This window comes from Agelaius tricolor, unplaced genomic scaffold, assembly GCF_023055355.1.
Source record: "Agelaius tricolor isolate 1412-34295 unplaced genomic scaffold, bAgeTri1.0.p SCAF_8, whole genome shotgun sequence".
Taxonomy (NCBI): domain Eukaryota; kingdom Metazoa; phylum Chordata; class Aves; order Passeriformes; family Icteridae; genus Agelaius; species Agelaius tricolor.
Window position 1 is genome coordinate 5,102,399 of NW_027269268.1, and position 12,602 is coordinate 5,115,000.

Consider the following 12,602-nt stretch of genomic DNA (forward strand, 5'->3'; position numbering starts at 1 on the left):
AAGGTGTTTGTCAGTAGTGCCTGTAAGCACTTAGAGTTAAGGTTTTTACTGTTACCTATATTTCTTCCATTGAGTATTTTTCTCATTTACCTTTTAGTACGTTACTAAGGAGAAAATTGCACAAAATGTTGGATTTAGTGTAATAACTTACTTTCTTGTTCCATTGAAAGCTTCAGCCTTTCACTGAAAATGCTCCATTATGTATGCAAAATATTGTGGTGTGCAGAAATAAACACCTTCATGAGTGATGGTTGAAAAGAGACAGTAATTGCTTAAATAAAGATTTTACAACTAAATTGATAAAATTATCTGTAGTTTGTAGTAGATGGGGATGTCTGGGACCCAGGGAGGTGAAAATGGTGGAGAACTGTCAAATCACATCCATCCAGGGGTGGTATTCCTAATCTTTTCCAAAGGCAGCCGCTTATTTCTGAGTAGATCTATACAGCTTTCCAGGAAAGGGAACAAGACTGCACTAATCAGAACTCTTAACTGGAATTGGAAGGTCCTTTCACATTGTCTCCTCTACCTCACTGCTTTGCAGTCTGGGTTTTTATCTTAACTTCCCTGTATTTAAAGTGGGAATCACTATAAAAGAGTTTAAAAACCTTTTCCTTCCTACTTCATGTTATCCTTTTACTGAAGTGTTTACAGAATGAGTCTCTACTGATTTTTCTCTTTGACCTAAATGGGAGAAGGCTGAACCAATTCCTTTGAGATGTTCTCAGGTCATGAAAAGGAAGATGTGTCAGGCAGTTAAGTTGCTCTTCTGGTGATTATTTTGTCAGGGAAGCTTCCAAGTGTCTTAGAAACTTCTGGATTTCACTGTTAATCTGGAGTCCAACTGAAGTGGCAGAGTCAATCCTTAGAAAGATTTACCAATCAGAAAACCAAACTATCTTCACTATTTCCTTCACACAAGATGTTTCTTGTTGCTTTTCTCACCACTCCTCCCTCCCACCTGTTTCCTGCTCAAATTTCTAGCTCCCTGTTATTAATTCACTACTTTGAAAATGCATCTTCAAAGATTTCTGGCCATCTTAAAAGATTTTGGTATCTCGGAAGTAGGGCTTGGAAGGTGATGATAGTGACTGTGATGAGCAGTGCAAGTCCTTTGGTCATCATTCCATGTTTTTTCTTTTGTATCCTACTGCAAAGATACTGGATTCAGTTGTTTGTTTTTGTTTTTGTTTTTTTTTTTTTGTCAAAAATTTACAGGAACAAATTTTAAGTCTAAGTAGTAATGCCAAGATTATGGCCTAATGGATTTTGAGAAGTTTGTGCTCCTTCAAGCCTTTTCGCTACATGACCTTGCAGAAACTTGAGATTTAAGTCTTACAAAACTATCCTGAATTGTCTGTTGTCCTTAGAGTGGTTGGAGATTCCTTCTTTTGTGGCTGATGCCAGTCCTTGACAGATAAAGCAAGCAAAATTCTCAGTTACTGGATGGGTTGCTATATCATAGAGAATGTGTGGAACTTGTGAAACAAATGTTGTCATAACTTGGGACCAGAGGCCAGGGTTGGCCCTGTTCCCTCTCCACTAACCCCAGCAGGACTGGGTCATCCTCACCAGTGCTGGCTCCATGCTGACCCTTGGTCCCAAGGGAAAAGAAAAAAAAAAAAAACTTACAAAAGAAAAAAAAATCATATATTCTGACTTGTAAAATATTGATTATTTTCTCCTGTGCTGCCTGTTAGAAACCCCAAATATCTCATTTCTAAGCAGTTGTTGAGAGCCCTTTAGCCAGCATCACTCATCTCGGCACTGGCCCAATGCTGTTTTGCAAGGCAATTTCATATGGTCAGCATGAGAAGAGGGAGGAATGTTTCCTGGGTTATTTTTGAATCACAGTTGTTTGAAGCTGTTCAGAAATTTGGAATATTAGGCGTAGTTTACTGGCTGGAGTGTAACTGAAGCTGTTAAAGTGTGTGAGAGATGTTGTTACATGGCTCTTTGGTATGTCCAATAACTGTTGCTTACATGTGTTTTATATAATGTTTTCTGTCATTTCAGTAGTTTCTTTCGGTTTTGTGCATGCTTGGTGGAAGCTGCTGATTTTGATTAGTCACTGTACTTTATTTCAAAACCTATAATTTTAATGAGTGAACTGTAATTCACACCAAAACTCAGATTTGTGTTTTAAAAATTCACAGAATTGCTGTTGCTTTTTTTTATTCTGCGTGGCTTTTGTGCTCTAAACATAACAAGCCCAAGTATTGAATTTATTATTTTACACTGAATTAAATTAGCAAAGTCTACTTAAGCAGGATTTGTGCAGTTGGAATGTGTAATCTGTTTTGTGTTCTTACACCAACATCCCTGCATTCAGCTGTTGGTAGAAGATGCTGATAACTGTATTGAGGGTGAATATGAAATCACCCTCATACCATTTAAAAAAAAAACAAACCCAGAACAAACAGAGAGAAAAATTTTGTATGCTGAACTTAAGGAGAGCCAAAATCAAAACTCAACAAGAACATCATAACCTTGAGTTTGGAATACTTCACAAGTTCTGAAAAGTAGCATTGAAATGAGAAATAAAGAGAAAATTTAGGAAGTGGCTCTTACCTGTTCTTATGTAAAGGTAAACAAATTGTTTAGGGAGTATTATATATATTTTTTTAGGTAAAATTGACAACATAAAGGATGATGCCAGTGGAAACTCCTTGGTGCTACATACTTCTTCATTTCCTTGAAGGAAGCATCTGTGGTAGTTGCAATACTGTCTCTTGCATTGTTGCAGTCTTTTCATTTACACAAAGAGAACAAGAAAAAGTATAAATTTTAGAGCAATATTCTTGTTCTGCGTTCCGTATTGTTCAGTATAAGGATCTGGAGTTGTATGAATGAGTGTTTTTCACTGAAGACTTCTGCAAAAAACCCAGAGGCTGTTTTCTTCTCATGCTTCCAGTAATGGGAATATTTCAAATGCCGGCTTTTTATGGATAGTAAAATCACCCAGTTATAAAAGAAATTAAATTATCCAGCCCCCAACAATTTTTAGAACCAAATGTCAACATTTCAAGGGTGGTAGAATTTTTTCTGAATAAGAAAATGTTAGTTAAGAAAACTTCTTATACATCTTATGCTGTTCTAAAATTAAAAATCACATTACCTTAAGGCCTGAGAATCAATCGTAAAGGAAAAGGTCTCATACTCTAGGTGGAATGAAACACAAAACATAGAATACTGGAAAAAAGGAGAGGGTAAAAAATAAAGTTAAAACAATTTGCTTTTCATAGTTTGATGCTATAGGAACTCTGACAGAAGGCTTTAAGATAAGGCAGAGGTTAAGCCAAAGCTGGGATTGTGACTCTTAACATGTTTCTAAAGTAAGTGACTAGGAATGATTTTAAAGAATAACTGCTATAAAAAACCATATAGACCATATTTTAAAACCACTTTTCTTTGCTTCTGATTTTTTTTTTTTGTCTTTGCCATTTCATCATCGTCTTAATCAAAATATCTTGTTTTTAAAATGCTTGGTCTTGGAAAGAATAAGCCTCTCAAGAATCTCATTTTACAAAGAGGTAAAGAGCAATTTTGGAGTGTAAGTTAGAAACTTGTAAATTGGCAGCACTGAACATGTTATTCTTGAATAGACTTTGGAATAAAATTCCATGTAATCCTTCTTTTTACACAGATTCTCTCTAGTAATTTGAAATTTTTCTGACCAAAAAACCCTCAACAAACCAAAACCCACCCTTAATACTTTCGCTTAGTAATGAATTAAAATGTTTCTGCAGATGTAGATGACTTAATGGTAGTAACTAAAGGGATTTTTCCATGTGTGGGAAGGAAACACTTTGCCAGCAAATCCATGTTTGTCCTATTTAGCAGTGTTGCTCAAGGATACATGCCAGGCAGGGTGATCATTCTCCACTGTGAGAGGCTGCAAAGGTCCCCAGCTGTCAGACATCAAGACCACTGAATTAGCTCTTGGAACAACCATGGTAGAAAGTGGTGAAGAACAGATGAGTTACCTTTTGGGAATGAACTTGTGTTTTTAAGGACAATTACATGTTTTTAATTTTTTAATTTTTTTTTTTTCAATTTTCTCACTAAGCCTCATAAGTGACATCTTTAGGAATCCAGTCAGGCCTGAAAACAATGTGGTATCCAGAGAACTGATGTTTATTAAAGATGTGCTTGTTGCTGGCATGCAACCCATCGTGGCAAGATAGGAAATGAATATGCCTCAATGCTTCTTATCTCAAATGAATGTGATCTCTCTTTTCTTTGTTCATGTATTGATAGATTTTGATACATTCTCAAACTCCTGGATTAAAATCAGAGTTGTGTTCTAAATCCAAGACACTAAACAGGGAAACCTGAAAGTGCTTGAGGGGAGCTATGTACAAAATAGAACCAGAAACACAGACCCCAGACTGGAAGGATATCTCAAGGGGCTAATCTTTCTGCCTTTTGCAAAGCTGGAACTTTACATAAGCTTGGAAACTGTTTATGAAGAGGTTTTTGGCTGGAAATGAGTTTTCTTTGTGTGTGTTTTGCAAATTTCTAGGTAAATTTAGTAAGTGTGATGTAGCAGCAATATCAAGCAAGAAATAAAATCAACAGAGGCATGTTGATTTTTTTTTTTGCTTAGGATTCTACATACAATATGAATGTGACTTCTTATATAGTAATGAATCCTATATAGAAATACACATTCCTCCAAGGTAAGTTTTGAGACCATTAACATAAGTCAGGTGTTAAATACTGATATACCCAAGTATTTATAGCTGTCTCTTTGATAGCTATAGAAGTTAAAGAATTTTAAGTCATGTAAATGCCTTTCATTTTTTTTATAACCAGAGATTGAAGCCACATTTATAGTGACTTTATTTGGAACTTTACATTTACAAAATGCTGTGTACCACTTATGATGGGAACTAGTGGTACAAGTTGTATTGCTATTTTGTAATAAAGTTCCAAATTAGCCTTTGGTTTATCTGCTTATCTGAATCATTCTTGCTACATTTCCCCACTCATTGAGAATGTCCATTTTTTCTGTTTTAAGGTATTACTGTTTCCCCACTTACAGAAATGCACGTTTTGCCACTAGTATGAAAAATTATTCAGAATTAATCAGATACAAAACTTGTGAAAAATTACTTTTTATGTGGTACCTTTAACGGCTTCCTAACTAGTAAGTTGTGTTGCTGAGAAATCCTCACTGGCATGTGTTACCTGTTCTTAGAGACTTCATTTCAGGTTTAGCTGTGCCATCTGAACTGCATGTGACTTTCAATCTGTTCAGGTGTCACTCCTGTGCCAAGCCTTGGTGCTGTGAGCTGTAAAAGAACTGTGCTGGCAGCAGGGTGTCAGGGAATCTGAATCCTGGGGAAGCAGGCATTTGGCTGCTGGGGCCAGAACTGCTGGACTGCTTTGTTCCCACCTTCAAGGCAATAGAAATCCTTACTGTGGTGCCTCAGTGGAATGAGGTAGTTGCAGAGGTGGTGGTCACAATAAGGGCATGAATGAGGACATTCCAGAGCTTTATATTTAATCCACTTCAGTACTTATATGTTTTCAGCTGATTAAAAGTTATTTTAACCCTTTTAAAACCTTTAGTTGCATAGAAAGGACAGTATGAAAAGATAGCAAAACAAAGTATCCAACACCTGTGAAATAACAACACCAGTGTGACCTTAATTTGGCCCTCACTAAGAATGTGTAGTGAAGCCTTAGATTATGTAAATATATGTCATTTTTTGGACAGAGTGGATGTTCCTTATGAAATAAGGGAGTGTGTCAGTTCCAGAAGTTGTTTGTGGATTTGGCTTGCTTGCTGCACTGGACTAGAAGTTCTTCAGTGAATACAACACTAATCTCTGTGGTGGTGTTGAAACCCCTGAATGTCACAAGGGTGATGTAGTGTGCTTGGGGAATGGCTGAAGGAATCATCCCTGGCTGCTTTTCTTAATATCAAACCTGAGAGCACAGGAGCCACCTGTGCAGGAGTGCTGAGCTTTACTGTTTCTAGAGCGTAGGGAATGGTACTTGGATTCTTTCTAGGTTGAAAAATGCCTTGTACTCAGAAGATGTGAACCCAAAAAATGTTAAATTTATTGCCAAAATGTGTTGCTTTTAGGCTCTTAGACTGCTTAGACTAGAGCAGCATGAAGGGACTGCTGATAAACTGGATTTGCAAAAGAGGAGGAGAGGAAACTTCCTATCCTAGTGTGTGATTTGAATGCAAAATGTTTGTACATAACTACAGTAAAAACAGGTCCTTGGATTTGAAAAGAACATTTCTCCCTGCATATTGTTTATGCCAGTGGTTAGCAGTGATGCTTAGAGGGTTAGAATATTGGAATAGTGTAGGAAATCCCAGTTTCTAGCAAAAAGGAAGAGATCTTACTTGTTTGTGCAAAGCTTTATCTTGGATTCTGATTCGAGGGTGCTGCTGTCTCACAAATACTATCAATTAGATAAGCATCAAAGAAAAAGTCTAAAAAAAGGTCTGTGGTGCTAGTGGACACTGCAGAAGAAATCTGATTTTTATTTGTCTCTGCTCTTCACTACTTCTTTATTCTGACAGCTGCTTTTTTTCCAGTTGAACTCACATTAGTTTGTCTCATTTACCTACTGTACTAAATTGGGTTCACTTAAAATACACAATCTGCATAAAAGTGCTGTTGCTAGTGTTTATTTGGGTTTACTAAAGCTTAATTCTGTGAGACTTGAAGGTAAAATATAAAGCTGTGGACTCAGCACTGATTAAAGCCAGATGTCTCTTGAGATCCTTGCATTTCTTTCTAATCACAAACCCAAATTGATTGTGGTAGATTTTTTTTTTCTGGTCATGGCCATAGTTTTAACCAGTCTGTGTTTGGTATGATCTAAGTCAACTGCATGCTTTTTTTCCTCCTCTTGTTATTTTAAATGCACATTTTTTCCCCCCTCAGGAATGTCTGGCTATAAACCTACTTTTTTTTTCATTCCCCCCCTGCCCCCCGCCCCATTTGTATTACAAACAGTTGATTTAGATGCAGATTCTTTTTAATGTTGAAATCAGATAAAAGGCTGGAAAAGTGGATAAATGAGGTTTGGAAAACCATGGGTTGAAGAGATGAGAAGCCATTGCATTGTGTTCAGTCCATTAAAACAAGAAGAAATAGAAGAGATACTTTGATAAGTGTTCTGCTGGTGTTAACCTTGATGGCTATTATCAGGGGGATGATGCTATATCTATTTCATTGGCTTAAGCTTTTTTCATGCTGAGAGAAATCAATACTTGGAGTCGTTGGATGACAGAGGCATCACTTCAGAATTGACGGTGGCTGTCAGACGTTGTCATTGGTTGACTTTTGTTCGCTGTTGAGGTTTTAAGCTTTCATTTTTCTAAGTCTTATTCAGGAGTCTTTGTAAGATTTCCCTGGGTAGCATTTTTAGTCCAGACTTTAAACCTCAGGTCAGAGGTCAAGTGCAAAGATCTGTGAAAGCAGAGGACTGAGGAGCTCCTTCATTTACTAAAATATCCTTATTTGCAGGGAATTTGCATTAGTGGCAAGACTGTGTGTTATCTTATGGATGACTTTTCCTCCTAAGTGACACCCTCTGAGACAGACTGTTCACAAAGCCAGTAGCTTTTAGCTAAATTAGACAAAGGAACTGGCATATGTAAAAGTGTTCAGTGATCTCAGAGTTGAAGAATAAAAATAAAAAGGTGCAACATTTCTTTTAAACCTTATACTAGTAAACTTTTGAATCTCCTGTAGAAAGCATTACAATGAAATTTTGAAGCTGGAGAGGTGCAGCCTGAAAATTGCAATGCAGATGGTACCATGCAGAAAAAATATTTTACTTGACATTTTTCTAAAGATCAAAGATAAAATACTTCTAAAAACTAGGTAAATCCTACTCTTAAGTGAAATATAGACAGGCAGAATAGACTAACTTACTCTGTCACTATTTCTGGAATATTTTCTGCATACAGAATGTTCTGTATTTTCATCTCTGTAACTTGCCTTTTGGATGACCTTGTGGCCCTTCAGAATTCCAGTTCCTTAGAAATGAATCTTTAGATAACCCACGTGTTCAAATTGCCTGCAGTCTTGTCCAGGCAGACAACGGGAGGGAGGAAGAGCCTTGTTCTGTGATAATAGGGAAGGATTTTGTTCTGTCCTGGATGAAGGGTTGGAAAACAAGAGTCTTGCCTCTATTCCATGCTTTACACACTTCCCCTTTGTAAAACTTTCAGCAGTCACTGAATTTAAGACTTTCTGGAGATAATCTGTGAGGTGTGTATATGAAAATGCATTTTTTTCCTCCTTACAACACTTTGTTTCATCCTAAGTGTGACTGGACTACTCTTGTGATTACGGTTTCATCGCACACTTGCCCAAACAGGTAATTAAACTCATGTAGGCCAAGGCAGCAGTGGAAAGAAGGTTTGACATCTCTGTTTAACTGTATCTTATTTGTAAAACCATATTCTGGCATTACAAGGGTGCACATTGCAGGTGCAAGAAATGAAATACTAAAAAAGAAATGCAGCTGTAAAAATACTTTTTTTAGATTGTACACAAACAGAAATCAAGCTGGATTTCTATTTTACATAAATGGAATGATTGGGATTTAGTATGAAGTATTGACTCTATATCCTGCTGTCGCATCTTTGGAAGCGGTGCATCGGGTGAACCTGGCATCTGGAAAATGGAAAATGAAGAGAAATAGGGACTTTTGAGTGGTTTCAGAATAGTCTAGTGGTGGTTTGCTACTTTAAGATGGGTCTTTTTGTGATTCTTTTCGTGGAATCAGTCTTCTTTCATTCTTGTAGTATTTGAGAGAAGGAGGTGGAGAAATAACTTGTATTTTGCTGTATATTTGGCATATATTGAGGGTAGAAACTGAACAACTGGTGAGACACCTGTATGTTCAAAGAGAAGGTTGTTCTTGCAGAGCTTTCTTAGGGTTGGTAGCTATATACACATGTGACAGCTGGAAAAACTGTGGCTTCTTTCTGGTTTTGTCTGCAAAATATATATTGTAAAGAACATGCAATGTTTAAGAGTTCTTCCTAGAGTGATGTTATAATTTTATGTGATTGATGCCTGTGGGAGCCTCTCAGTTTTGGTGTATAATTGCAAATTTCTATTCATATTAAGTGGTGAATTTCCTGAAAAGTGGAGTTCTATTTCCAGTTTATAACAGGCTGGTCATGTTTTCGTGGAAGTTGTCAGGACAATAAAATACAATTTTTTTTCTTAGTTTGTCACAGCTACATTTTGAAAATCCTTGTTGGTATTTAATGAAGAATGTGTTCAAAATCACATCATAAAGAGACTTTTTTTAAAGAGGTACAAGTTCACTATATCTTTTATAAAACATTCTAGTTTGATTTCCATTTTATCATGTTTTAAGGTCAAATGTGACTTTAATGTTCCATAAAGAGACAGAGATTGATAATGGGGAAAGAATAACCCTCTAATGTGATTTATATCTATGGATTTTATGTCAGATATGAAAAGTTGCTGTTCAAATTGTAAAGGAGGATCCATTAAAGAGCACTTTAAAACATTTTACTACTTAACTTACCTTATTCACTTGTTTTTAGAATTCTGCCCTTTCAGGCAACTTAAAAATAACAGCTTGTGAAACATTTACAAAGTGCTAGAGAGAAATCGGCATCATCATGGGTGCAAAATAGTTCAATGTATTGGAAAAGACAGCTGTGTTCAGAAAGAGCTGGAAAAATCCTGTTCAGTGTTGGGTATGATTTAGTCATCTTGCATTTTTGTGAAGAGGGGTGGCAGAGGGCTTCATGTGGGAATACAAAAGACAATTTTTATGTCTCATTGACTTGGAAAGTCAGCTGCTTATTCTTCAGTCCTCCTGGATGTCTGCTCATCAGGTGAGCATTGCTGTAAAGTGTGGGGAAATCCTGAGGAAATACCTCAATACATTAAAATTGTTGGAATGGTCTTTAAAATTTATTCAGCTTTTAGTACATTTTTGTCGTCTAGTGTCTGTGAAAATCTACACAAGGCCAAATTTTTTTTTCACATTCTTTCTTTCTGTCAGTTTATATGACATATATATATTTGTATATACACATATATAAATAGCATTCATAGCCTGCTGATTTTTTTGTTTGCAGCAAGTTTCTAAGGCTTGTACATACGTATAGATAAAGTATTGTTACTGTTTTAAACATGAAAAGCATATGACATTGTGCTGATAGCTAACCTCTAAGAAATAATTGTACTAGTGTCTGCATCAGCTGTGCTCCACAAAGGAAAAGCAATTTTTTTTGTTGCTAGGCAGACATTTGTGTCCATTCCCCTAACTAGATCATAGAATAATCCAATCATTGACAAAGGCCAAAATGCTTTGTCTGGCATTTGTGATCTGTGGAATTGCCAGATGAAAACTGAAATTACAGACAGAGAGTGCTGAAGTGGGGAAAAGCCTTTATTGTTTCTACCAGTGCTTGAATTTCTTGAGGGTTTTCATGCACAGCAAAATGGGGTTTTGGTGAGGGGGTTGATAAAAATTTGATGCCCGTTTTTTGAGTTCTTTATTAACAGGCAAATTTTCAGAAGGTCAACAAAACTCCAAACTATGAGACAATGTTGTAACAGAGAATCTCTCATAGTTTTGAGTTCAGTTTGTAGGTGTGACTTACAGTTCTTATTTGCTAGAATTTTCTTTTGAGCCGGTTGGCAAGCAGAAGATGTTTGTGCAACAGGTGTAATACTGCTGGGAAAGTTACTGACTTTCCAATGCTGGCCTGCAAATATGCTCAACTTCAAGAAGCCACCTGGTAAAGATTGATTTAGTCCTCAGATCCATTTTGTTTTCTCTCTGAAAAAAATGTGGATTTTTCTCCTTAACTTCCATAGATATATATTTATATAAGCAACAGCAAGCAGTTGGTTCCCCAAATCAAATCAAGAGTCATGGGAGTGGAGTGGTCAGCTAGCTGACATTCATTATTCTGAAATTTGCCATTGTCTTTATATAGCTAGTCACTTTGTTATAGGCATAACCACTTTTATTTTATATGTTTTGTTCTCCAGTCTGGCCATTCATGGCCGTTGGTGTGTTGGCTTTTGCTAAATTTTGAGTGTGTGTGTGATGTGGTTTAAAGAATTCACAACACACCAAGATCCTCTGCTTGGTTCTCTGGATGGATTTCCTGTGGGCAGCAGCGCAGGGTCTCAGTTCTCAAACCTGGAAAATGGGGTTAATTCTTCTCTTGTGAGAGTTTTGTATAAGTAATTAATTATGATTAATTACTTATACAGAAGTGCTTCAAAGTTCCTTTGGATGATGTAATTAAAATGCAGAGTAATAAAGTATTTTTTTCTTGCCAGTCACTGTGTGCCCAGTACTCTGCAGACAAACGGGAAGAAGAAAAAATGTGTCATCACTTGATCACGGCAGCCAAGTACCGGGACCAGGTGACTGCAACACAACTAATACAGAAAATTATCAACATCCTGACAGACAAGCATGGAGCCTGGGGAAGCTCTGCACCAAGGTAAGGTGTTCTTGGGGTGTTCTAAAATTTTATTTTTGTGCAGCAATGCTCTGGTGATTTGACATATGGTCAGAGGTAAGCATGGTTTTTTTAAACAAAGTAATAGAAAAAGGGTAAAATGAATGTATCCGTTTTTAGTATGGGTAAATATCAGAGAACTGGTTTTGTTAGAGCAATGAAAAACAAGATGAGTCTCTTGTGACTTTCAACTTTGCTTTAAAAGTGTGACAGTATTTATTTTGAGTGCTCCAGCCCTATCGTTTATTTGAAAAATAATTTGTAAAATTAAATGCTTTCTTAGTAAGAAAGCTTTCTTCTTGGTGTATTATGTGATTCAAGATTGAACCACAGTTCAGTAATTTGTTTTCTTTTCTGCCAAACTTCATACAAACAAATAAACATCTTTTTGAGTTACAGGGAAATGGTGAGAATTGTTATAGTAATTTCAAAGTAAAAGCAGTACTGCCAGATTAATTCAGAATGAATTTCTTTTGGAATTCTCAGCAGGTACCTTAATTACAGTGATACTTGTCTAACTTCTTTAGCTGGGACTTGTACTTAAGTTTCACTTGCAAATCTGAAATGCAAGTTCAAGTCCCTGTAGAACTGCCTTAATTAATACTTACAAATATCTGGAATGTATTTAGGCTAGAACCTAGCTGAATATGCTCATGCAGCAAGATACTGTTATTTGAGTGTAATGGAATAATAAGCATGAGAGAAATACATGAGTAAACAGCAAACTCTTTTTCCAACTAATGTTTATTCATTGTTCAATGACTACTTGTCATCTGGAAAGAAAAGAAAATTATTTCCCAAGCTCTAATAATTTCTATCATATACAGAAACATAACAAAAATTTTAAATAAAATTATCTGGAAGTGTTCCAATTAAAAGTCATCAAACTATGGCATAGGATGTCTGCAAACATACTGTAAATACAAATTTTGGGCTCTAGCTTATAGGTTTAAAAATGAAACGTTTAAATAAGTGTTTAATGCTGTTTCTCTTTTGTTAAGTGAGTTATGCTTAAACCTAAAAAGAGTGTTCAAGTAAAAAATGATGAGGGTGCAAAAAAACAATAGCCTATTTCATCATTTCCAAGAAT

The 12,602-nt window shown here is 36.2% G+C and overlaps 1 protein-coding gene across 2 annotated transcripts in view; it reads left to right on the forward strand.

Moving 5' to 3' along the window:
* Positions 1–12,602, forward strand: part of LRBA (LPS responsive beige-like anchor protein) — a 370,517-nt gene that overhangs the window by 141,247 nt on the left and 216,668 nt on the right. For both annotated transcript variants that reach the window (XM_071431464.1, XM_071431465.1), the window contains one exon: positions 11,328–11,494. In XM_071431464.1, coding sequence (XP_071287565.1) covers positions 11,328–11,494 — 167 coding nt within the window. The remainder of the gene's footprint in view (positions 1–11,327; positions 11,495–12,602) is intronic.